The sequence below is a fragment of the Dromiciops gliroides genome, chromosome 1 (genome assembly GCF_019393635.1).
Source record: "Dromiciops gliroides isolate mDroGli1 chromosome 1, mDroGli1.pri, whole genome shotgun sequence".
Classification (NCBI taxonomy): Eukaryota; Metazoa; Chordata; class Mammalia; order Microbiotheria; family Microbiotheriidae; genus Dromiciops; species Dromiciops gliroides.
The window spans coordinates 452,620,307-452,646,383 of record NC_057861.1 but is presented as its reverse complement, the minus strand read 5'-3'; the positions used below and the strand labels follow the sequence as shown (position 1 = coordinate 452,646,383).

Genomic DNA, 26,077 nt, shown 5'->3' with positions numbered 1-26,077 from the left:
GATGCTAATAACACCTACTTCCCAGGATTGTTGTCAGTCAGTCAATAAACATTTATTAAGCACCTACTATATTCCAGGAATTTGTTAAGGGGCTGAGGATATAAGAAAAGGCAAAAAATAATCCCTGCCCTCAAGGGAGCTCACAATCTAATAGAGGAGACAGCAAGCAAACACATATCTTTACATAACCTATATGCAAGAAAACTAGGAAATAACATTTAAGAGGGAAGAAGAATTTAGAACTTTTGAGAAAAGCTTCCTGTAGAAAATGGATTTTAGTAGAAAAAAAAAATTTTTTTGTGAGGATCAGATGACACAATATTTGTAAAGCACTTACAGTTCTGGCAGATAGTAGTCATTTAATAAATGTTTATTTGTTTCCTTCCTTCCTAGGAAGAGCTGAACTGATAATGAATAATCATCAAAATAATTCACATTCTAGTTCTATGAATCCAAATGATGGAAGGTCCCATTCTCTTTGTTTGTTACCTTTAGAACCAAAATTAAAGAAATCCTGCTGATTTTTGTTCCCATTTCTGTCAATTTCAGATGTTTATATTTAGTTTATAAGACTGTAACTTCATTCTCCCTACCAGCAGTCCTTTTCTCTTGCTAGCTCTCTCAATTTCGTCAGGGTCACATTCATACTCTCTAGGCGCATTCTCTAATTCCATTCCCATTTCAACTCTGTAAGCTCTTAATGTGCCTTGCTTGATACCTGTAACAACTCTTCTCATTGCTTGCACTTTTCTTTCCCTTCAAAATCACTGAATTCCCCTAAGACTTAGAACAATACAGAACACATAGCTTTTCAGGGCAGACGCTCCTCATCATCATGTGGTAACATTATGTTTCCAACTCTATTGAAAATGCTAATCCTTGAGAAAGGAACATGTATAGACCATATTTATACAGATTTAACATCATGTTACAGATGTTAGATAGTAATAAAATCATGCCCAAAGCAATCAAACAATCCCCTGAGAAACTGTCACCATTTCATAAATGTGCACATCATTTATTCACGAGGGACCATGCAGCTCTTAGAAGCCTGGCTTCCCTGGCTCTGTGCATTCAATTAATGAGGTAGTCAGTGAGGATTCGATGCCAACCAGAAAACACATGCGAAACTCTCAATATTTACTTTTCTTAATCAAATGCGCTGTTGCCAGATTGCCCAGACTACATGAGGCTCTCTCATTAACTAATTCCAGTTAACAGATTTAAAATAAAGTCAGATCCATTATCAAGAGTTAGCTTAAGTCTCCGGAAATATTTGGAAACAAAAAACTAACAGGAGTTTACTAAAGAGAAACTAGCATACCCAAGTGACCAACAAAGTAACACATTTTCCTTCACATACAAAGATATTACAGATTCATGGGCACAGAACATACTTTGAAGTTTGGTTTTAATTTTGTTTCCTTTCCCCCCACCAGAGGAGGAAGGAGTTATTTTTGGGGTTTGGTTGGTTTTTTTTTCTGTAGCCCCAGTAACTAACAAGGCTTTGCACAGAGCAAGAACCACTAACAGGTGTTTATTCAATTGAAATTTATTTTTTCTTCTCTATTATGCAGCCTCCTCATTATCAATTGATACTACACATTTGTAAGAAAAACTGGTGAGGTTTTGGGGTGCCCTCTGCGGCCATGGAACAGGATTTTTCTAATTTAACCAGCTTATTAGAAAGTTGACTGATAATAGAGACTGAACCTATTCTATGTGCTTCATTAGCATTCTAGCCAGAGGGTCCTAATGAGGGGTTCCCTAAATTTGTTGGTTTGGGTTTTTTTTTACTATTTTGATGACTTCAATAAATTGCCTCTTTTGTATTCCAATGTATTTTGTTTTAAGCAATTTAAAGCATTCAGAAAAGCATTATAAAACAAAAAACGTTAAGAATCCTTGGTCCAGGTGAAGTAGGGCAGTGAGATAACAAAGAACACAATATTCCTATGGGGGTGGGGGGAGGTCAAGTAGGAGAAGGGATTAGTCTGAGATGAGAAAATAAATGATACCACCTGGGGGTTCAGTGCATTAGAATTACAACAAAAGATGATGCTTTTGATAAAAATCAACAATATTTTAAAACATTAGTAATTCATGAACAAAATTAATTAAGTAAAAAAATATACATTTAGCAGGCCTCTAGCATGATTCAATGATTTTCATCATTGACTTAGGTACACCCAAAGCAGTCCAAGGTAAATGAAATCTGAAGAACACGTTATAAAGGTTATTTATTAACCTCTTTAAAAATAAAATACCAACAGAATAGGTTTGGGGGGAGGGGTTTGTTTGTTTTTAACAAAAGAAAACAGCTGATACAACAAAACATAATTGTCTTCTGCCTGTCGATAGCACCAATAGTTAGGGTTGATATCAGGGCTTAGATGTATTAGGACTTACCTGAGTAATACTGGCTAGAGAGGAAAATGAACTCTGAAATGGCCTTGGTTCTCAGAGGCTTTCTGGGCTAAGACCAACCACTACTACTCCTAGCTCAATGACCCCTGAATAGATTGCAAGATCTAGAAGAGCAAGATGAATACCCAAATTTGCTCAAAAGGGCAATTAATAAACCTCTCTCAAGATGTCACATTATTTGAATTTATACTGAATATTTCTAGTGGGCAGGAACCTATTACCATATTTTACATAATAACTTTGTATAATAAGAATTCAAACACATGGGAACCTAGCTGTGTATCTACTTTCAGGTTATATTCCATTCACAGAATTCTGTAACAATGGAATGATGCCACCTGCTGGAGAGCTACTGTAGGAAAGCTCCACCAAGAGAAGGCGTTCTGAGGGCAAGCCATGTGGTCAGTTCCTTGAATCAGGAAGTGACGTTTGCTTGTGGGTACTGTCTATCAAAACTACCAGCCAATCAACTAGAAGTTGCCCTCCCATTTCTAGGAGGAGGACTTGAAGTAGGAAGCGGACACTGGTGAGGGGTTCTTCCTCTTTTAGTTCCTGACCTCGCCATGGTGGGTCATATGATGGGGTCTCTTAGAAAAAGTTAGATTTTTACCTTTCTCTCTGATCCTAATGCTCTTTAATAAATAATTAAACACTTAAATACTCTTGCTAAAGCTTATAATTTATTGGCGACCACTCACTAGATTTTAGATAGTATAGCTAGAATTTTAGCCCCTTACAATTCACACAACTAAAAGGAGGTATATAAAATATTCCTGGATGTACAAAGGCACTGTAGAAATGAAATAAATTATCCCAACTTTTAAGACCAGAATTTTTATACTAGTACCTGAGCAAATGCAATGATTCCATAGGCATCATCATTAGATGGAATAACTATTTTCACATAATTATTAATACCAATCTCTGCCCCTCCTTTGGGATTTTTAAGCTGAACTCTGAAGGATTCTTCTTCCTCTGGTATTATATCATCAAGAATATTGATGGCAATTATAGCTTCCTTGGTTCCAGGTGTGAATATCAATTCACCTGAACTGGCATGAGAAATACATAAATAGATGATAGAGAGATAGACAGACAGATATAGAGACAGAGAGAACACAAAATAAAAAAGACAGAACAAACAAGATAAACTGGTTATGAACATCTCAAAACAATAACAATTGTCAACAACTAGAAATGTTCAACATAAAAAATGTTCAAGTTGATAATATATTTTTGGCTAAATATAGTATAAAGATCTAAGGAAGTATAATAACCACACATGGGGTATATCAATATGATATCTCTTGATTCCTGTGCATTAAATTTTTAAGTTAACAAAGAAATTTTCACCCCAGATCTTTTATATAAAGAGCTCTAATGAGAAACAGTCCAAATTAATGCAGAGCAAGACATGCTTCATAAACCATAGTTTTGGAGATCTATCTAACTGGTTACATGACTTGCCCAAAGTCACATAGCCAAGACGTGTTAGAGTCAGAACTTGAGCCTAGTTCCTTCCAAGGCCAAGTCTCTATCCCATGCCATTCACCAAAGGGATACTTATTAAAAATACAGAATGAAAAACATAAAATGTGTTAAGATGCTCAGTATAATATGTGAAACCTACCTGGGAATAAAATCAGATTGGTATGAGATATAGGACAGCTCATAGATCTGTGAGTGAAGGACTCCTGCTAAAACAAGGAGATTTTTGCTTGAATTCAGTGACCTCACAGTAACAGAAGCTGCATCATCAGCAGAAGGTGCTCCCAAAACAAAAGAGAATTGATTCAACTCTGAACTCCAGCAGTAGAGAGCGGATTCAACTTTGCCAACAAGGAGTATGTGGCCTGTAAGGAGTAAGAAAAAGAAAGAAAAATGAAAAAAAGAATGAGTGACCTTTAAAAATCCTATGGAACAAAGACAACAGTATGGTTATATTATTCATTTTACATGCATTAATGATCTGTCCTAAGACCTTTTCCTTCCCTGCTACCATTAATTGAAAAAAATGTAATAGAACCCTAATAACAAACTCTAGCAAAATAAGGGACCACATTGGTCATACCCCAAAGTGTATGTCTCCCTTCTACAATTTAAGTCACTTCTTTGGAATGAAAGTGAGTAGTAAGATTTATGATTAGGACAACTGGAATCATGGTTCATCATTTCATGGATCAGATTTCCAAAGTCTTCAAAAGTGTTTTTCTTATATAGTTCTTGTTATTATATAAATTACTCTCATTAGTTTAAAGGAGGTCTTTCAATTTTCCTCTGAAACCATCCAATTTATCAATTTATTCAAATGGTACAATAATAATCATTGCATTCATTGTGCTATTATTTATTTAACCATTATCCAATAGGTGGTGTACTATCCAAGTTTCCAGTTTGAGATTATTATGAAAAAGAGAAGCAATAAATGAATTTGTAGATATAGTCTTTTTCTTCTTTCTTTGATTTCTTTTGGGTATTAACCTATTAGCATCACTGGATCCAAGGATATATACAGTATGATGTGACTTTGGTTTCCATAATGGTTGGATCAGGGCAGCTAGGTGGCTCAGTGGATAAAACACTGGCCCTGGATTCAGGACAACCTGAGTTCAAATCCGGCTTCAGACACTTGACACTTACTAGCTGTGTGACCCTGGGCAAGTCACTTAACCCTTATTGCCCCACAAAAAAACCAAAACCAAAAACAACAACAACAACAAAAACCCAGAACCAGTATGGTTGGACCACTTGTCATCTCCACCAACAATACATCAACATGACTATCCACCCCTCCCCAACATTTGTTATTTTCTTCTTTTGGCATTTTGCCAATGTAATGGGTGTGAGGTGGAACTTCAAAACTGTCTTAATTTGCATTTCTACAATTATTAATTATTTGAAGTATTTTTTCATATAATTATTGATAGCCTGAATTTCTTCCGTTGAAAACTGACTTCATATTCTTTGATCATTTATCAATCGGGGAATGATTCTTAGTCTTAAAAATTTGAATCAGTTCTAAAAATCTTTTAAATGAAACCTCTTTCAGAGAAACTTGATGAAAAGCTATTTTCCCAGTTACTTGTTTCTGTTCTAATTTTAATTATATTAGTTTTCTTTGTGTAAATACTTTTTAATCTTATATAATTAGAACAGTCCATTTTATCTTCTGTGATCCTCTCTAACCCTTGTTTAGTCATGAATTCTTTATTATCCATTGATTTAAAGAGTAATTTCTTCCTTGCCACTCCAATTATCACTATATTCCATTTTTACTGTGCTTTTTTAATGTACATGTTCTGTTTCTCATATCTGACACTAGTCACATGAAAACAGGGACCTCTTTGCAGCTCCAGCCACCAGAATAGTAAAATACATAGAAGAAATGTAATAAATGTCTGTTGCCCTGTTGACACAAGAGGCATCTGAAGTCATAGTAAAAGATGAGATTGCCTGGCTCCTAATTTGTGAGGGATAAAGAAGAGAATAAAGGATGAATTTCTTGGGGAACCTCACAACATCCAACCTAAAGGTATCAGGTTGAAAATAAACATATTTTTTCTAATTCTATACCCAGAAGAGATTAGAAACATCAATTCTCTATCTTCCTTATAATTTCACAATGCATAAAGGGCAGTTAATGTCCTGCCTCAGTTTCTCAAAGCTAGAGAGACAGCTTTAACTCTGAAGTCAGAGGCTTGCAATTCAAAGTCTGGCTCTGCTACTTCTGTCTATGGGATGTTGAGGTCCTCTGGGCTTTCATTTCCTCATTCATAGAGCAAAGGGGTGTCCTTAGATGACCTTGAATATTTCTTCCAGCTCTACATCTAGGTTACATCTCTGACTTTTCCCTTTAACAACTCTTTCCATTGGTTTAATTATTTTTACTGCATTTTGAGATGGTACATGGGAAATTAGAGAAAAGCCTGAGAAGACCAAAACCTAAAGTTGGTGTTCCATTAAGTGTAAGGATTCTCTAATCCTAGGAAGGGCAGGAATAATTGTTTTTGGGGTGCAGGACAATGAGGGTTAAGTGACTTGCCCAGGGTCACACAGCTAGTAAGTGTCAAGTGTCTGAGGTCAGATTTGAACTCAGGTCCTCCTGAATCCAGGGCACCACCTAGCTGCCCAGGAATAATTTTAATCAAAAATCCCATTTAAAGTACATGTCGATTACTTTGAAGCCCATGAAATCTAATTTGGATATCTCTATTCCCATAATCCTGTACCTATAGAAATGAATTACAACTTACTGTAATTAAAATTAAGTGAATTTTATTATTATTGTTACCTAAAAATACTGGTTGTAAATAGAATTAGTCCACAAACATTAATTCATACCTATCCCTGAGGTAGGTGTGAAGGAGTGGATCCTGTTTACAGCACCAAAATCTAAGGATTGAAAGTATCTTAAAGAAGATTGTCCAGTCTCCCAGATGAAAATGTCAGTTGAACTCTTGTCTCCTACAAGAAAAGAAAAAAAATAAATTATGGAGGCAAAAAAATTAGAGAAAAAAACAATAAAATTACCCAGGAAAAATGTAATAAATGAATGTTCAATTTATAAAGAGAAAATAACTAAAGTGGAAATAGGTCATCCCTTTTCTACACTACAACAAAATGTATATATGGTCAACCACTTAAAACTAACAGATGGTAAACAGTAACACTGAGGTAAAACAATATTTGGACTATCTTAGAGGAACAAATGATTTTTCCCTTTGAAAATGTGGTATTTGTTTCTACTTTTGGGGTGTTTTTTGAGGTTTTTCCCTTTTGTTCTGATTCTTCTTCCACAACATGACTAATGCAGAAATATGTTTAATGTGATTGTACATATTATATAGCATATATCAGATTGCTTTCTGTCTTGGGGAGGGAAGGGAGAGAGGGAGAAAAATTTAGAACTCAAAATCTTATAAAAACAAATGTTGAAAACTATCTTTACACATAACTGGAAAATAATCAAATACTTTAATGATTTAAAAAATAAATTTTTAAATTTTAAAAAATATTTTAAAAAGAAACTGAATCACCTTTCAAATGCAGAGAAAATTCCAAAAGCAACTTTACTACCTGAAGTTCTTAGACATTCTACATCACTAACATTCATTGATTGTTGGCCAGCTTGCAAAGTTTAGATACATGAGAAGTTGTTTAGGGTAATATGTCTAAGAATTTATTATGATAAATTTTACATCATCAGTATAGGTCAAGTTTATTTCCAGTTCTACCCTGATATCACTAATAGCTCAAAAACCTAAGCATAGACAAAAAAACCTTTAAAAATGTATTTACAAATCTTTTGTTACTTTACACTATGACAGAACTTTCGTCATGTGGTTCTCTATTTCCATCTCCATCGATAATATTACATGTCATCCATCTATCTCAAAGAAATATTTTTATGGATTAACTAAAAAATTATCGTCAAGCAATTTTCTCATATAAAGTACCATATGAATACTAGATGACTTCAATAATAGCTACATGTGCATCTGCTAAGGCTATATTTTATTACCTAGAAATGTTCCTTTGGCAAAAATTAAGTAGATGTCATCGCCTGAAGTCAAAGCCTCCACATGCACTGTCCCAATGATGGACACTTCTTGAAAGTGACTAAACTCATTGCCTGACCATCTGAACAAAATGGAATTTAGTCCAGGGTCAGATGGGGAGACAGCTAGGAACATGGATCCTCCTCTGGGAAACAAGGTCATGCTCAGCACTCCATGAACGGGAAGTTTTTGATGCGGCACGAAGCTTCCACTAACCCATCTGAAGACCTGTAGGAGATGTTCAAAAGCAAAGTCATCTTATACTGGGACCTTAGAGTTTTTGACAACCTAAAATGTCAAATGATGCTTCTTTGAGGGCCCCTTTTATTTCATCTGAAGCTCAAGAACAATACCAGAAGCAAAAGAGATGCTTTTTTCAACAATGAGAGGAAATAAACCTCTTAGGCAGGGAGGAAAATGAGCCTCAAATGGGTATTGATGCATAATTGCTTTCTTTTCCTGTTTGTTTAGTGGGCTACTTGGAACTGAACCAATTTCTAAAATCATTAGACCTAAGAATCTTAGTGTTCACAGCAACCTAAGTATTGTGAATTTTAAGAAAGTTTTAAGATGTTAATTAGGGAACTGAAAAAAACATCTCACTATGATCAATAGTAGCTGGTAATACAATATCATAGCCCATTAGAGGAAACAAAATAATATACAGGAAAATACTCAGTCTTCTCTGAAAAGGAGTCATCCAGGCTCAAATCTTATCCTAATAACAGCAGTGCATGTAGTCTTTGGGGGAAGGAAAGCTGCCAGTGCTTGTCTTAAGCATGAACAGTGACACACTCTATTTAATTTCCCAGGCATTCAACCAAACCACTTTCTGGGAAAACTGAATAAATTAATTTTATAAATGAAACAGAACATTTGATCAATCTGTTATAAATCAATGACTAAGTTCCATTTTCTTATTTGCCATTTAAGTATGACTTTGCTTTAATCCTGAGCTCTAAATTATGGTACTAAAAAAAAAAAACCTAGATTTTTTTCAAACATAGAAAAAGATCAAACCTGAGTCAACTCAGAATCATTCCTCTGACTTGAAACAATCAAAAAATGTTGATTGGTTGAAGAAAAATGTTTTACTTGACTACTTTCTGGAACTACAATGGTCTGTTCCTATAAGGAAGGCATAACAAGATGATTAAAATTAAGAAAAAGAGAACTGAGTTATGAAAAGCATAATTAATATCATTAACTAATTTTTCAAGCAACACAACTCAAAGAATTGTGAGTTCTAAGTTCACATTAGTTTCTTTTCAACATCTGAAGAAAGACATGAAAAGTATTATCCTGAATTATAGATCTGAATATGATTCTGTGGTCCTAACTAAAGAAACATATGACAAATTGCATAGAAAAACACATCCCTAAGGGTGGGGAAGTATGATGAGAGGATTTATGTAATCATTTAGATGAATTTTCCCAATCACCTGGATGAGCTCATAAGATGTGGGCCTTTGTCGGGGGTCAGGTAAGCTCCACCGCCTGAAGAATGTAGGCTGGCAGGAGACTGTATGCTCTGATAAATATTAGTATGTATAGAATGATTTTACATATATGTATATATACACACACATATATATACATATATATATATATGTGTGTGTGTGTAATGGTAGCTATCTCTAGGGCAGGGGAGGAGAAAAATGTGGGGGAAAAGAAATTTACATGATAACGTTTTTATATATTTAAAAGGACTAGCAAGTTGTATATAACAGATTTGCAATTTCATGTGGAATCACATTTTTTCTATTCTATTACATTATGAAAATGCTTATTTTAATTCTTAGGTTTATAATAAAATAAATATTTTTTAAAAAGGAAAGGGGATAACTCCTGAATGGTTATTAGGGCTGATGATACTCACTAAAATAACTCAGGAGCTTGGACTCTTGTCAGAGGACCAGCCCCTCTGAGAGAGCTTAGAAGTTAGACAATCAGGGGCAGCTAGGTGGCGCAGTGGGTAGAGCACCAGCCTTGGAGTCAGGAGTACCTGAGTTCAAATCTGGCCTCAGACACTTAACACTTACTAGCTGTGTGACCCTGGGCAAGTCACTTAACCCCAATTGCCTCACTAAAAAAAAAAAAAAAGAAGTTAGACAGCTCAGCTCTTTTTTTTTGTTTTTTCCCCCCACCTTCTCTCTCTACTAGATTACAATAGAGCAGGTCTGTGTATTGGAGGGGGGATTTCAATTTCTTAGGAAATATGATGACCAAATTAAGCCTTTTAGCCAGAAAAAATATAATTTCCAGGGCAACTCTAGCTCAAGAGTAAACCCAAGTTTAAGAGTTTGGAGACAGCCTCTTAAAAGAGTCCCTGACTAGTATCTCTTTAGGGAAAAAGATCACCAATGTAGCTCCTACATCCAGAAGAGCCACAAAAGGTAAAGCTACATCATGAGGGAGTAAGAAGTTGGAGGTTTGCCAACCTTAACTATTACAATGAGTAATTCAGACCATTTTGATGGAAAAGAAAATTGATGTCTAGGAGCTTCAAAAGATGTTTCCCTTTTGCAAGAGGCCACAAGGCCATAATAGGTCTCTGGGGAAGTGGAAAAGAATGACTCACTAGACCATCAGGGTGTTGCTTGTTCAGCAACCCCCAAATCATTTGCCTCCAGGGAGTATTCCAAACTACAGGTGAAAGTATGAATTTTGGGAGTACTGTGTAGGACATAGTGGAAAATCTAAGGATCCACCAGAAAGTCGATGTGTTGCTTCTATGGCAAGCTCAAATTCAGTTCTGGCCAAAGGGAACAACTCTGAATGTTCTGTTTTATACTTATTTATGGGCTACTGTATTCTCAGTAATGTTTGTGTTTCTATATCCATTTATGGGTTCCTTTGCAGCCTCTGAACCTTCTGAGGGGTGAGATCAAGGCTGTCTTCTATACCCATGTTCATCTTGACTACTTGCACAGGAACTAGGGAAACCTAGCATTTGCGAAATCCGAATCTTAGGGAATCCTGGGGCAAAAGTTACACACCTTGTAACAGAAAGTTTCTTTCCAACTAAAGTTAGAACATATATGGTCTGATACTTCAGCCAAATTATGAAAATCTGATCTCTTAAGAAATATTATATGCAAAAATATTAAATTTTTTACCAGGAATAATTTGACCTCAGATGTTATGGTATATACACTGTTCTTAGAAGGTTTCTCTCCATCTTTTTCTCCATGAGTAATCACAACATAGGGGGAAGCATTGATATAAAACGTCTCACAGCTTTTAGGATTTTGTATATTAATATCCTAAAAAGAAGCAGTAAGAAATATAGTGAGAAATATACAAACACAGGTTAGTTAATTTATCTAAAACTAAAAAAAATAACATTTACCTCAACTGGGTTAAAAATTCCTTGCCATCGGTAGAGAGAAGAAAACTGTTGGGAAGATATTCTTAACATTATACCATATACTGATTCTCCTAATGTAAAGAAGCACCAGCTAGAGGCTGAATCGAAACTTTGAAAGACAGATAGAACATTGTTCATTCCCCCTGAAACAGAGGGAAAAAATTAGTTACTTCTAAAAAAAATCTTTTAGCATTTTATAAAATTTCTAACTTTAATAAAAGATACTTTTGGATTTGGAGATCAGTGAGTGACAATATTTCTGAGATTGCTATTAGTTCAATTGTAAGTTTTGCTCAAGCAAAAAAAAACCATTAATAAAAACAAAAGTCTTATGTGTTATTTTGGGGAAATAAGATTATAATGCTCATCCCATAACAATTTGTTCACTCATTAGTGTCGCATATTAAAAAAAATATCTAAACCAGTATCTAACAGACATAATAAGAGCCTTGTGTTCTTTAACTGGCCCTCTAGGTCAGAGTTTTCAGCGAAAAACCTGATATTTCCAGAAAAATTCTGTGGTGTATAGAGAGAACTATGTATTGAATGATAGTTAAAATTTTCCACATTCCGTTACTATTGTATTATTGGTGTACCAATTAAAAGTAATGGTCGAAAAAATTTTTTTTTAAAATATCCATCAGATTCTGACTTCTCTACTGAAAAAAATGCTAAAAGTTGGAAATTTCATATTATGGGACCCTCTACCTTTGCAGATCTCCATGGAAAAGATGCTAATCACATCAATTAGGAAATAGTAGGAATAAATGTTATAAATTTTGAAGTTAACCTTATTTGTTATCAGTAGTTATGGGGACATTATGTCTAACTTAATCAGGCAAGGAACTCTTAACCTTTAACACTGTTCCCCTTCTTAAAAATTAAAACCGGGTGAAGTCTTCACCTTGACACAAAAATTAGACATTTTGAAAGTCTGCCATTTTTTTTTCATAAAAAAGGCTGAATGGTCTTACCTAGCCAGACAAGAAAGCATACATCTGTGATTAAAGAATAGAGTCAATTCTTACATTAAGCAGCTTCACATAAAGTGGAGTTATATCTTACATGGGTATTTAGTGTAAAAATTGGCAAGCAGGTGAACACCATGTACAATCAATATTATCCTTAAAAATCCCTGTTAAACTATCCAGAGTACAGTATACTATCGTTAAATGTTTGTAGCTAGAAAGGCACGATGGTTTCTTTAAAAGGCAGTAGCTGTATCTTAGAGTTCAAGGACATTAAATGCTTGTTTTAGAACAACTGAATATGAATTTATTTTTATAGCACGTAGAAAAGGGACAGAAACAAAGTCCATGACTTGTATTCAAAAAGAATAAAAAAAAACAGTAAAAAATTGGCCATCTGGAAGGGTGATAAGTATAAGGGAAAAATACTTTTGTGAAAGGGTTTTACCCAGAAGTGTAATTATTTTACACATAATCTTCTCATGCTTCCCCCAGAGATAACTCAGGGCATGTGGAATTGGAAGGGAGCATAGCAGGGGCCTTCTAGCTGACTAGAAAGGGTGAGGAAGTTCTAAGGCTTTTCCTCTCAGTAGCTTTCCCACACCAAGCAGAATGAAAGATTGTAGCTTGATGAAAAGGAGATCTTTAAATAACCCTGCACAGGGAAATACACTGAGGCTCAGGTCTCCCATTTCCTACTCAATTGGGGCAGTACTACTCATAAAATAAACCAATACTTCTCTCTGTCCCTATCCTCTTCCTCCATCCTTCCCTCCCTTCCTCTTTTCTGTCTCTCTGCCTGTCTCAATCTCTGTCCTTCCCTCGCTTCCCGACCTCCTACTCCGCTTTGGTCTGCAGATAGAGAGTTGAATTCTCAAAGTTAAGTGTTTAAAGCTATTGTAATGCTTTCTAAAAGAAAATGAGTCCTGGAAACCCAACAGAATATGAAAAGAATGGGAAGAACTCTAAAGTAGAAATTATTTTGCATAACAAATTAAACATTTCAAGTTACTTTATTCATTTTTTTAACTTCTAACAAAATTATAAACAATTGAAGCAAAAACAAAACAAAACACAAAACATTTGACAGGGATTTGGAAATTGGGGATTTTGCTTTCATAAGGAACTGAACTTACTCATGCCAAAAGCAGTTTCAGACACCGTCTCCCACTCCACACTCACAGTTAAGTTAAGCCCATTACTCCGGGACACATTTAAATAAATGGTCCTGTTGGTTTCTTCAATGGTATAGCTGTTGCTCTAAAAGTGGTAAGTAGAATTGTAGAATGTGAGGAAACAATCTCATTCTAATATCCAATTGCTACTTAGTAATTATTCCATAGGCATGGAGTAAAATTGAGCATAACTGATAGGAAGCAAATGTTCTTTAGGGATGCATGCTATCACTTGAATATCTGTAAAGTAGGTACAGAACATTCTGATAGCTCAATATAGTCTCACTGGGGAAGTAGAGACCTAGTGTTAGACTGAGGAAGACCTTGAATAAAGAAGACCTTCTTCATGCTCTGCCTCTGACACATACTGGCTGTGTGACCCGTCACACATTGAGAGTGGTAGTTCTTTATTGGGAAGACCTCGACTACCGATGAAATAATGGGTCAGGACCTACCTTCCCTCCACCTACAAAAAAACTCATAAATGTGAATTAATTACAGTAAAGAAAATATATGCTAAGATGTTTTTGTAACATTAGGCACAAGTCTGAAAATAAATCAGTGACTACATTTGTATAAAACAAAGGAAGTATATCTTAATTTAAGTAGTATGTCTCTCAACAATTATCACACTAGGGGCATCGAGGTGGCGCAGTGGATAGAGTACCGGCCCTGGAGTTCAGGAGGACCTGAGCTCAAATTCGGCCTCAGACTCTTAACACTTACTAGCGGTGTGACCCTGTGCAAGTCACTTAAACCCCAATTGCCTCACAAAAACAAACAAACAGACAAACAATTATCACACGATGCCTACACAGAGAAGATATATGAAAATATTTATTGAATTTGTAGAACTAAATTCTATAAAAGAATAGTAGGGAAGCTGAAAAATGTTCAAAGCTCAATCTATGATAGATGTGGTAGAAAAATCCTGATCTGAAATCAGGAGACTAGACTGAATTCTGAGTTTGTCACTTTCTAGTTATGAGACTTTGGGAATAACAAAGACTCAGTTTTTATCATGGAGATAACAATACCTTTCTTATATACCTATTCACAGTTGCAGGAGAGTGGCATATTGGGTAGAGAGGTGGCCTTGGAAATAGTGAGATGAGTTCAAATCCTATCTCTTATATATAATGGCTATATGACCCTGTTTTCACTTAACATCTCAGGGCTGTGGACAACTCTAAGACTAAAAGCATGGAGAAAGTGACAACTTGATAGAGATAAGTTCCTTATTCTGCAGTTCCCTATGCCAATGAAATCATAGATCCATCCTACATTAAATGAGATAATGCCTGAAAAAGCATTTGTAAACTGCCAAGTGCTCTACAAATAGATGTTACTATGAAACAGCTTATTTTCAGAAATCAAAGGCAGAAAAACTCAGCAGCCAATGAAATGCTGAAAATATATTCAAGTTAAATATATAACTAAACTATTCAGATATGGCTAAATAGTTGCCTTGATCGGTTATTATATTTATCAATATTGTGAGATACTAAGAAAATCATATGTTCAGTTGGAAATATAAGAATTGTACTAATATCATTAGTATTGAATGTCTTCAGGTTACTGATATCCTGTGCCCTCTGAGAAATTGGGCATTCTGCAGTTTCTTCATTTCAGGGGAATACTCCTACGGAATATCAGAAGCTATAGTCCTGGGCAGCTTGGTGGCACAGTGGATAAAGCTCAGCCCTGGATTCAGGGAGTACCTGCGTTCAAATCCAGCCTCACACACTTGACACGTACTAGCTGTGTGACCCTGGGCAAGTCACTTAACCCCCCCATCGCCCCGCAAAAACAAAACAAAACAAAAAAAAGAAGCTATAGTCTTCATATTTAATAAACTATACCTATTTTCAACTGCCAAATACTGAACAGACCCAGTGGAGCTTGGTTCTGCAAAACAGTTATGAGAGTTTGAATAGGTGTTCCTAGTCTTGCTCCTCCAGTTGCGTTGAACAAGTGCAAACAAAATGTTTCATCCATCTCTGGTTCTGCATCTAATATGGCAGATATGTGGAGCATCTGCAAAATAATCAGAAGATGAAGTCAGTAACATACAACTCAAACACAGCACAGATACAGAGGAAAAGATAAAATGTTTGACAACAAAATAATCCATTCTGTGGAGTGTCGTGTTATTTTTTTAGATTCTCATAATGGTTGTAGCTATTTACTAGATGAAAGGTTTTATTGTCAGAATTTCTCAGTTCTTCCATGTATATAAGGGACAACTAACACAGCCAGCTTTTCTTGTTCTAAAGATCAGCCAAAGTCCCAAACCCACAATTATCTCTTCATTACAGTCATCACAATTTGACTCATAAATTTTAGAGCACTTCATGAAGCTAAACTTGATCCCAACGTTATTCTTGAATAATGCCTCATCATAGTGTCAAAGTGACTCTGGTTTCTCAGAAGTGAGGTCAGAAGAACAGAAGCTCTGGAACATTCTACCATATTTCACAGCCACTTGATGATGCTTCCCATGGCAACTCATGAACAAAGACATATATAAAGTAGCCTTATGTGGCTTCCTTTTCATTTCTGGCATAAAAGTGTCAAATTAGCATGAATTGAGCAGAGAATTACTGAAAACACATTAGGTTCCCCTTGGGGAAAGAAAACAAAGTTGAATATAGAGCTGTTTTCATCAGGGACCCAAAAGCAACAGCTTGTGAAACTCTTTCTTGTTCATCTCATTTTGCAGTGGTCCAAGATAGGCACAAGAAAAAGACCATAACAAATATAATGGCAGTTTTATATGCCAACACTTGTTACAAAAGGTAAATTAGAGGAATTTATCTCAAATCCTCAAACCCAAGTCAACACATACAGCCACTTGGTAACTTCACAACCACAGTGGGCATTGGGAAGAATCATAGGAAAATACTGAGAAAATGTTCAGGGATAAAGAAACTAAAAGACCAGATTCTTATAGACTATGCTACCAGAAAAGCATCTTTAAGGTACAGGAAGCCTGATTAAATGCCACCTCAGAATGTGTGACCCTGGCAAGTTACTTGAGGTAGGGTCTGCCTCAATTCCTCTCAGCTGAAAAATGGGAATAATAATAGCACCTGTCTCCCAGGGTTGTTGTGAGAATCAAATGAGATAACTGTAGAGTGCTTAGCAAAGTACATAGTACTTAGTACATAGTCAGTGCTCTATTTGTAAGGGTACTTTGTAAAATCTTAATTTACCATATATACTAGCTCTTATTGTTATATTTAATATCCATATGCCTATATATTATGAATACTTTCTAAAGGAAGAGAGTTGTAAGGTACAAGCTCTGGCTAGCACCATATATGTGGCAGCTGTAAATAGGTTATAGTAACATTTCAGTGGAGAAAACATAGTTAATACATTTCACTCAAATTCTTTTCATCATTCTCCAAGCAGCTGCGATTGTGTACATACAAGGTACTGTCTGATAAATATCCTGACAAGTCTTATCACAGCTAACCAGAATATTGCCAAGGATGCATGGATAACTAAGGCATCGTGGTAGGGAGTAGGGAGTAATATGATATATAAAATGATTCTTTAAAAAAAAAAAAAAAACAGTGCTTGGATAATGCCGGGGGACTCATGATTGGAGGGGTGCTCTCCACATCAGAGAGAGGAAAGTATGGAATCTGGATACAGACTGAACCATATTGTTTCGACTTTTGTTGTTTTCCTTTTTTGAGGTTTTTCCTTTTGTTCTGATTCTTCTTTCAGATTGCTTGCTGTCTTGGGGAGAAGGGAGGGAGAAAAATTTGAATTAGGAAGTTTATGGAAACAAGTGTTGAGAACTATCTCTGCATGTAACTAGAAAATAATAAAATGCTTTGAAGATAAAAAATAATAAAAAAGTTTAAAAATAGCACTTGAAATGTAGGCTGTCTGGGTACAATAGCATATCTTTAAAACAAAAACATAACCTACCATATAACTTAAATAATCTCTCTCATTGGATGGTTTGATATTTACAAGTGTGTAGAAACAGAAAAATTACTTGAATATAATAAATATAGTTTCTTTATTTAAATGATGACTATTATAACTCATCTTATTTCCAAAAGGACTTTAGGTCAGTTAATAAAAATGGCATTTATTCTTTACTATCTCAAGCACCCTACCTTAATCGAACTCCTTCCGCCAAAACACAGATCCTTTCGAAGGGGTCAGATCTTCAGACAGTTTTGAAGAATTTACTTCAGTTACAAATAAATTGAACAGTCACTGTTCCAAACAGTCCTTGGGCAGGCTCTCGAACAATGTATAACACTGCAACACTTCCTGGATATAGAGGGGCTATTGTTCTCTCAGGAAAAAAGTGTTCACTATTGTTAAATGACAAAACTCCAGGGCCATCATCATTGGCAAGTATAGTAATTAAAGCTGTCAAAATGAAAACAATAAAATATATGAAATCAATATATGGTAGGCTTTAAATGCTAAGTACTTAGAAGCCACCAAGTGAATACTTGTTAAATTGAAATGAACACTTCTTTTCCAAATGGAGAGGGAAGGGGGGAGGGTTAGAGAGGGGAAGAGAAAAGAATAAAAAGGAGAGGAGAAAGGAGAAGACATAGAAGAGAAGGATGAATTTTAAAAGTATTTATTAAGTGCTTACTATGTACAAAATGTGGACTATGAGCACTAGGGCAAAAAATAAAGATAGAAAGGCCCAGTGTTTCATAAGGCATTGCAGCAAAGCAAATGATAAATTGTCATCTTTAAAGTCATTTCCTCTGATAAAAACTGCTACCTATTTCTGACTTTGAGACATTTGATAGTGACAAGGACTTTGGTGGTCAGTACAAAAGACAGAAATAAAGAGGAGCATGGGGGAAGAAGACAGTGGGGAAGCCAAGAGCTAGTAGAGGGGATGAAGGAGAGAAGCATGCAATAAATAATCTCTCATATAAACACAGTGAAGAATGCTTAAAGTGAGAACAGTGAAAAGAGGTGGAATGAGTAAACAAGGAAAACTACATACTAAATTCGTGGGAAATCTTCACAAGTTAGACTGTCATCTATGTGGTCCTGCATAGAGGCCTTGAGGACTGTACTGCCTAGCCTCGATTCACAGAATGTCAGAGGCAGAATAGCCTATAGAGATAACCTAGTCTAATCTCCTTGTCTTGCAAATGGATGGCACTGATCATTAATTGATTGCCTTAATCAACAGACCCAGTGAGTGCCAGAGCCCAAAACTTGAACACAGCCAGATCCCAAGTACAGTGATAATTCTATATGTCACTTCAGGCCTGTGTTTCTGCCTTCCATTGATAAAGTAAATCAGAAAACAACAAAGAACTCTCTAAAGAGAATAAGAATTCAATAATTCACTAATTGGGCAGCTACATCATATAGAACTTCCTGAGTTCAAATCTGGCCTCAGACACTTACTAGCTATGTGACCCTGAGTGAGTCATTATCCCTGTTTGCCTCCATTTCCTCATCTGTAAAAGGAGCTGGAGAAGGAAATAGCACTATCTACAGTATCTTTAACAACAAAACCCCAAATGGGGTCACAAAGAGCTGGGCAAGACTGAAAAACAACTAAACAGAAACAACAGCCCACTATTTTTTAAAGAATAATAATAATTAGCATGTATGTAGCATTTTAAGATTTGTGAAGCCCTTTACAAATGTTCCCTCATTTACAGCTAGGTGGCACAGTGGACAAAGCACCGGCCCTGGATTCAGGAGAAACTGAGTTCTGGCCTCAGATACTTGACACTTACTAGCTGTGTGACCCTGGGAAAGTCACTTAATTGTCACTCATTGCCCCACCAAAATAATTAATTAATTAATTTTTAAAAATTAAATTAAGACAAATATTGCTTCATTTGATCCTCACAACAACCCTGGGAGGTAGAGGCTATTATTATAATCCCCATTTTATAGACAGGGGAATTTGAGCCTAAGAGTGGTTAAATACCTACTAATTGGCCTGAAGACAGATTTAAACTTAGGTCTTTCTGATTCTAGACCCATTACTCTTAGACATTAGCCACTTAACTAAAAACTAACAAAGTATCCATCCATGGTATAACTGATGTATAGAATCTTAAGATAATTACAAAAACAAAAGGGGTCAGGAAGATGAAGGAGCTGTATGTATGTATATATACACACATGCATGTACATATGTATGTATATATGTGTGTATGTTTTTCCTCCTCCTACATTTTACATGGCATTCCTATACCCCTATCTTTTCATCCCAACAATTTTCAAAAGGGCATTTTTCTCTGCATAATTTTCCTGAAAATTTTCATTCCAGCTTTGAAATAGCCACTCAGATTCATGAACCTCTACAGGTACCTTAAGAGCCTCCATTTTAAAGCTAGAAGCAATAATACATGAAAAGCAAGAGATCATGTTCATAGAATTCTTTACATTTTTCACTCTAACTTTGCTCTCTAATTGAAGACTTTTCACCTAAAGTCATATGTATTTTGTATGTGTATTATGAGAGAAGAGAAGATAAAGGATGAAATTAAAGGAGCAACAAGGAACTCAAAGGCACTAGCTAAAATACTGGTCTCCCATGTAATTTATTCATTTGCACTTTTCTTTACCAACTTCCTACCTCTCCAGAAGTCAGCAAACATTAATGGTTCTCAGTTGTTTTTAGCTCAAAGTTATGCCGTGAGGAATCATGGCACCCTGGTTGTCTCAGTGTAGCAACACTATTGGAAAGTTCAAAGTTTCATACATGGGTAGTTGTATGTGAGTTTAAAATCTGATGTGTTTTACAGTTAGCATAGAAGTCAAAGTCAAGTTTTGTTTATTTTGCAAACAATATACTTATCATTCTATGTATGCTAGGTAAGTAGCGTAAACAGAATTATGACCTTATAAATTTTCTTTTATTTTCAATAACACAACAGCCAAAATTTTACGCTAATTGCTCAGCACAATGGCATGTCTTTGGAGAAACATTAGCAGAGAGTCTGGCCAGTAAACTAATGGTTTTATTTGCATTTTTTTATCCATTGGATTTAATTGTCGTATTTATGTGCTGAATTTTACTGCATCTTTGAATAGATGTTGACATGTTTCAGTGGTAAACATTATAAAGTCTTTTAAATAATCTTCATACAGATTGCCAAAGGTGTTGGGTTGTATGACTAATTCTATTTTGGTATTAAAAATGTCTTTCTTATATCAAAAGTTAACAAAATAAAAGTTAAATCTCTGTTGCCCCTCTAGATTTAAAGGATGAAGTGAAATATAATGACTTAGGTAACTGTTCAAGATTCAAGTTCAAGATTGTACTTTCAACCCTATAATATAGCTAAGAAGATGGTACTGAAGCTGCTAGTTGTTTTTTCCCCCACGCTAAGAATTTATCAATGGAATTCACATTAAAGAACATTCATTCCTATCTGCTTTGTCACTGCATATTAAGGACATGGATTTTCCATCTGAATTATGGCCCAAACCTCCTTGATGGGTTCTCTCCCACTATCAACAGAGGAGCTCCTAGAGAGCAGGAACTGTCTTGCTTTTCTATTTGGATGCCCAGTGCTCATTGTATACAAAGCTCATTCATTCAAGCAACAAACATCATAAATAAAACTTGAAAGTAAGGGAAATTCTAAAAGCAAGCACTACTTTGTAATCACTTTTCAATTTTTTTCTTCTCTTCTCTCCCTATTCCTCTCAAGTACATTGGCACACAAATGATGATACAAGCACAAGATTGTGCCTTTTCCATTGTGGTACAATACTTAAGCATTGTTCACTCTAAACAAGAGTATAAAAGTAGTACAAATCCTTTCATATTGCCTAATTGTTCTCTCTACTCCAGTCTACTTTGATTTAGAGTAATTTAAAAAGTTAGAGAAGAAATGAAGGAAAATTTTATGAGAAAATATGATTTCATCACCTGTTATATTTTCCCCCAGCTCAAGTCCTGGAGAGGGATTAGTTAAAATCACCAGAAAATTCTCATCTCCTTCAGGAATTTCATCATCAAGAATTGTGATCTTGACATTTTTAAGCCTTTCTCCATCAGCAAAATGAACAATCTGGTCACAAAAATATAGGCAGTATTAAAATAAAAAGAACCACTTCTTGCTTAGAAAAAAACAGTATGATTGCATGCAATGGTGCCCCACAGTTCACTTCATGATTCTAGCATTTTGTGGCAAGAGGGTCTTATGCAACACCTGATATCTGGTTCAAGCCAAGTCTTCTTTTTAAGACACAGCCTCAACTCCTGTAATTCCCAAATAATTTCTTTGGTCAAATCCCAATTTCAAATCCAACCTCAGATACATACTAGCTGTGTGATCCTGAAAAAGTCACTTAAGTCCCCCTTTCCTCAGTTTCCTCATCTGTAAAATGGGAATAATAATAACACCCACCTCCCAGGGTTGTTTTGAGGATCAAGTGAGCTATTATTTATAAAGTGCTTAAAATCCTTAAAGTGCTAAATAAATTTTAGCTATTATTATTGTCAATATTTTCAAACTGAACTTCAAAGGTAGTATAATTGAGAAATACATAACCAACTTTTAATAATGAGCATGCTTTATTGTGATTACCATCTCTTATTATAAATTTTATTTTAATATTAATTTTAATATCACATCTTGGTTGAAGGCATTTATATAACAAATTTCTTACAAGTCCACAAGAAAATATTACACTTAAATTATCTGTTAAAAAAAACAGAACCTTTATAATGTTTCTATTTTTCACTGAATCAGCATCTACTCAGTGCAATTCAAGGTATTAAAATGATAAATAGGATGCTTTGCCTGACCTCAAGGAATTTACAATCTATCAGGGCTAATAGAATGTGCACACAGATCAATACAATACTAAGTCGAGTTTATTAAGTGCATAAGAAGTACAAACTGCTATGAGATCAGATGAGTCTTTGATAAACAAGTTGGGATGGCCCTTGGTGATGTAAGTATCTTTATCTGCTTAGAGAAGACCCCAGAAAATAGCATCAGTTCCCCTCAAAAACATCCAGGTCCTTTCATAGCTTCCACAGCCTAAGCCTGAAATGTGAGCAGTAGATAGAAGGGTCAACCAGTGGAAAAACTCCAAGGTGAATGTCATTTCCTGGATGAATTACTTCAGTCATATAGTGGGTTATAGTTAAGAAGTCTGGAAAAATGAAGATGGGAGGACCTAGTTGGAAAGTTTAGTCAAGAATTAATAGATTAAGAAAAGCTGAAAAGAGACAGTGGAGAGATCTTTTCTTCTTTCTGTGACCTCTTTGGTGTGTAGACCTAGTAGTTGTCCTACAGGATCAAAGGGTATACACAATTTAGTAACTTTGGGGAGACAATTTCAAATCGCTCTCCAAAATGGCAGGACCAGCTCCTTCAACAGTGCATCAATGTGCCTGCTTTACTACAACCTCTCTAATAGCTGTCATTATCTTTTTGGGGGGGATTAGTTTTGCCTATCTAAAAGTAGAAAAGAAAGACATTTTTAAAAATCTACTTTATAATTTAAAACCTCAAGGTTTTAAAAAAGCATGACCAATTTCTTTGAATTCCTTGAAAATTTCTATTATTTTCTTAAGTCACAAATATCACAACTCTCACTATGTCTTCCTCTCTGTTTAAATAGACACTTGCTATAGTTCAGCACCTCAATAATTCTCATCTGACTTTCTAACTGAGATCCTTATCTCTAGTCTCTCCTCTCTCAAACCCATTCTTTACTCATAATCTTCTAATGCAAAGGTCTGAAAATATCACTTCCATGGCCCTCCTAATTTTAACTACCTTAAGGATAAAATGTAGACTTCTTAACCACATTTAAGGTCTGCTTGAATCAGATTCAAAACTATCTCTCCAGTGTTATTTCACACTATTTTTTACTAGGATATAAGCTCCCCACAGCTCCTTTCCCAGGGCACTGCTCAAGAAACTTTGTTGAAGGAGAAAACTACTCACATATACTGAGTGTAGTGGTGCAGTGGAAATGCTAGAGAGATGTTTGGGAGGGGGAAAGGGAGGACATCAAAGAATTCAGAAGATTTTCTTTAGTATATCACTGCATCTTATAATGCAAAAGCAGCTTTTTTCATAGGTAAGTAAATTGCTTTTAGTATAAACAGAATATAATAACCTGCTTCAAGATACAACTTTTAGGGGGCAGCTGGATGGTGCAGCGGATAAAACACCAGCCTTGGATTCAGGAGGACCTGAGCTCAAGTCTGACCTCAGACACTAGACACTTACTAGCTGTGTGACCCTGGGCAAGTCACTTAACCCTCATTGCCCCACCAAAAAACAAAAACAACTTTTAAACAATAGAATTGTATTGAGCTCATTGTATAAGCCCAATTATAAGTTCCGTTAGAATTATATTAATAGTAAAATTTTATTTTAATATTGAATTGCATATAGATTTTCTATCTCTACTAGGCTTATACTTTCATGACCTTAGTACAGTCTTCAAAAGTAAACCATGGGGCAGCTAGGTGGCGCAGTGGATAGAGCACCAGCCCTGGATTCAGGAAGACCTGAGTTCAAATCCAGCCTCAGACACTTAACAATTACTAGCTGTGTGACCCTGGGCAAGTCACTTAACCCCAATTGCCTCACCAAAAAAAAAAAAAGCAAACCATGAATGATCTTGAGTCCTACCATTGGAGTAAAGTTATAATCCATCCCTAGTTGTGCCTCCAAATTCTGTGCATACACAAACAAGGACACATGGCCAAGTGACCTTCCACTTCTGTATGCCACCAATGTTAAATTTTCTTGTGATTCATGCACTTCAAACCTGAAACAAAAAATAATAAAACATCCACTTTCTTTCAAGTGTGCTGTTGGTGGTAAAGTTGCAAAGCTAATTTGTTTTATAAAATCACATATATTCACAAAACAAATTCATGTAACTTCTTTAATTCAGTTATAGGAACTACCTGGTATTGTGCCATTCAATCTTTCCTCTGGCTCCATCATTAGCATCAATAATAATCTGTGCCGTTAAGCCTTCTGAATCTAAAAAGCAAAACAAATACTAGTAGTAATAGTGATGATGATGATAATCATCATTTTTATTATTATTATTTTGTCGTTTCAGTTTTGTCCAATTTTTTGTGACCTCATTTGGGGTTTTCTTTGCAAAGATACTAGAGTTGTTTGCCATTTCCTTTTCCAGCTCATTTTACAGATGAGGAAACTGAAGCAAACAGGGTCAAGTGACTTGCTCAGGGTCATACAGCTAGAAGGTGTCATATTTGAACTCAGAGAGATGAGTTTTCCTAACTCCAGGCCCAGAATTCTAGCTGGCCTAGGGATAATAATAATAATAACAATAACAATAACAACAATAATAACTAACATTTACATTGTTCTTTACAAAGATTTATAAATACATCTCATTTAATCCTCACAGCAATCCCATCAGGTAGATGCTATTATTACCTCCATTTTACAGATTAAGAAATTTAAATTGAATGACTTTCCCAGGATCACGCAAGCTAAATTTAAAGGTGGGCTTCAAACTCAAATTTTGTTGACTCCAAGTCTAATATTCTCTCAACCCCACAACAAACCCATGTTTATTTACTATACTTGAACAAAACAAGATTCTGATTTCTACAGCCTCAAGGTGATGCACAGAATTAGATATCTGTTTCAAGCAAACTACAAAGAATTTAGGAGAAAAATATTGACAACTGTCAGCATGGGGACACGTTAAGTACACTGGATTTGGAATTTGAATACCAGTTCTAAAAACTCTGTGACCTTAGGGAAACCACTGAAGCATAGAGGAAAGAGCACTGACTCTACATTCAGAGGACCTGGGATAAAATCCTGTCTCTGATGTTTACTACTTATATGACCTTAGACAAGTCACTTAATTTGACTGGGCCTCAGTTTCCTCTTTAGTAAAATAAGGAGGTTGCACTAGATTGCCCCTGAAATCCCTTTTAGCTTCACTATGATCTTTCTGGATTTTCCATTTCCTCATCTATGAAATGAGGAAGATGGACTAAATCAGCATTAAGATCACTTTCAGCTCCAAGTGCTTTGATTCTATGAAAATTTAAGAAAAGGAAAAGTTAAGGAGCCCTTTATTTTTTTCTATAACAATTTGAGAACCACATGGAATAAAAAAAGCAACGCAGTTTAATTTGGTTTGGTGTTTTGTTTTGTTTGATTTAATGAGAAAGATTAAAAAAATAAACTCATCTGACTTTTCACCTAATAATAGGGAATACAACTCTGTATTTTAAAAAATCAATAAATACTTTAAAACATGCAGTAATCTCACCTACCCAAAATGTTGCTAAGAACTAAGGAATATAAAAACATCTACTTCAGTGCTAAAATTGATGTCATAATGGCAATGTGCCAACATTCATGCATTTTATTTCTAGGAGAATCTCTCACTTAGAGGCTCTTTAACTTTACACATACTTCTAATATCCTTAGTTATCTAGTTTCCAAATCCATAGGCAAATTACGAACTGGAAATTACAAAATGCAGAATGCCAGAAAAGATATGAAAGCCTAAAACAAGGAGTAAATTAAAAAACCCCAAAAATAATAGATAAGAACTTAAAAAGCATAATAA

The 26,077-nt window shown here is 35.4% G+C and overlaps 1 protein-coding gene across 1 annotated transcript in view; it reads right to left on the bottom strand.

Annotated features, from left to right (window-relative positions):
- The window catches only part of ADGRV1 (adhesion G protein-coupled receptor V1), a 786,537-nt gene that overhangs the window by 589,011 nt on the left and 171,449 nt on the right, over positions 1-26,077 (bottom strand). Inside the window, 17 exon segments of the mRNA XM_043996987.1 lie at positions 68-92; positions 3,275-3,479; positions 4,058-4,280; positions 6,769-6,891; positions 7,949-8,213; positions 9,006-9,113; positions 11,105-11,251; positions 11,338-11,498; positions 13,460-13,583; positions 14,651-14,660; positions 15,242-15,244; positions 15,372-15,535; positions 17,666-17,722; positions 17,724-17,899; positions 21,405-21,546; positions 24,136-24,274; positions 24,417-24,495. Coding sequence (XP_043852922.1) covers positions 68-92; positions 3,275-3,479; positions 4,058-4,280; positions 6,769-6,891; positions 7,949-8,213; positions 9,006-9,113; positions 11,105-11,251; positions 11,338-11,498; positions 13,460-13,583; positions 14,651-14,660; positions 15,242-15,244; positions 15,372-15,535; positions 17,666-17,722; positions 17,724-17,899; positions 21,405-21,546; positions 24,136-24,274; positions 24,417-24,495 — 2,151 coding nt within the window.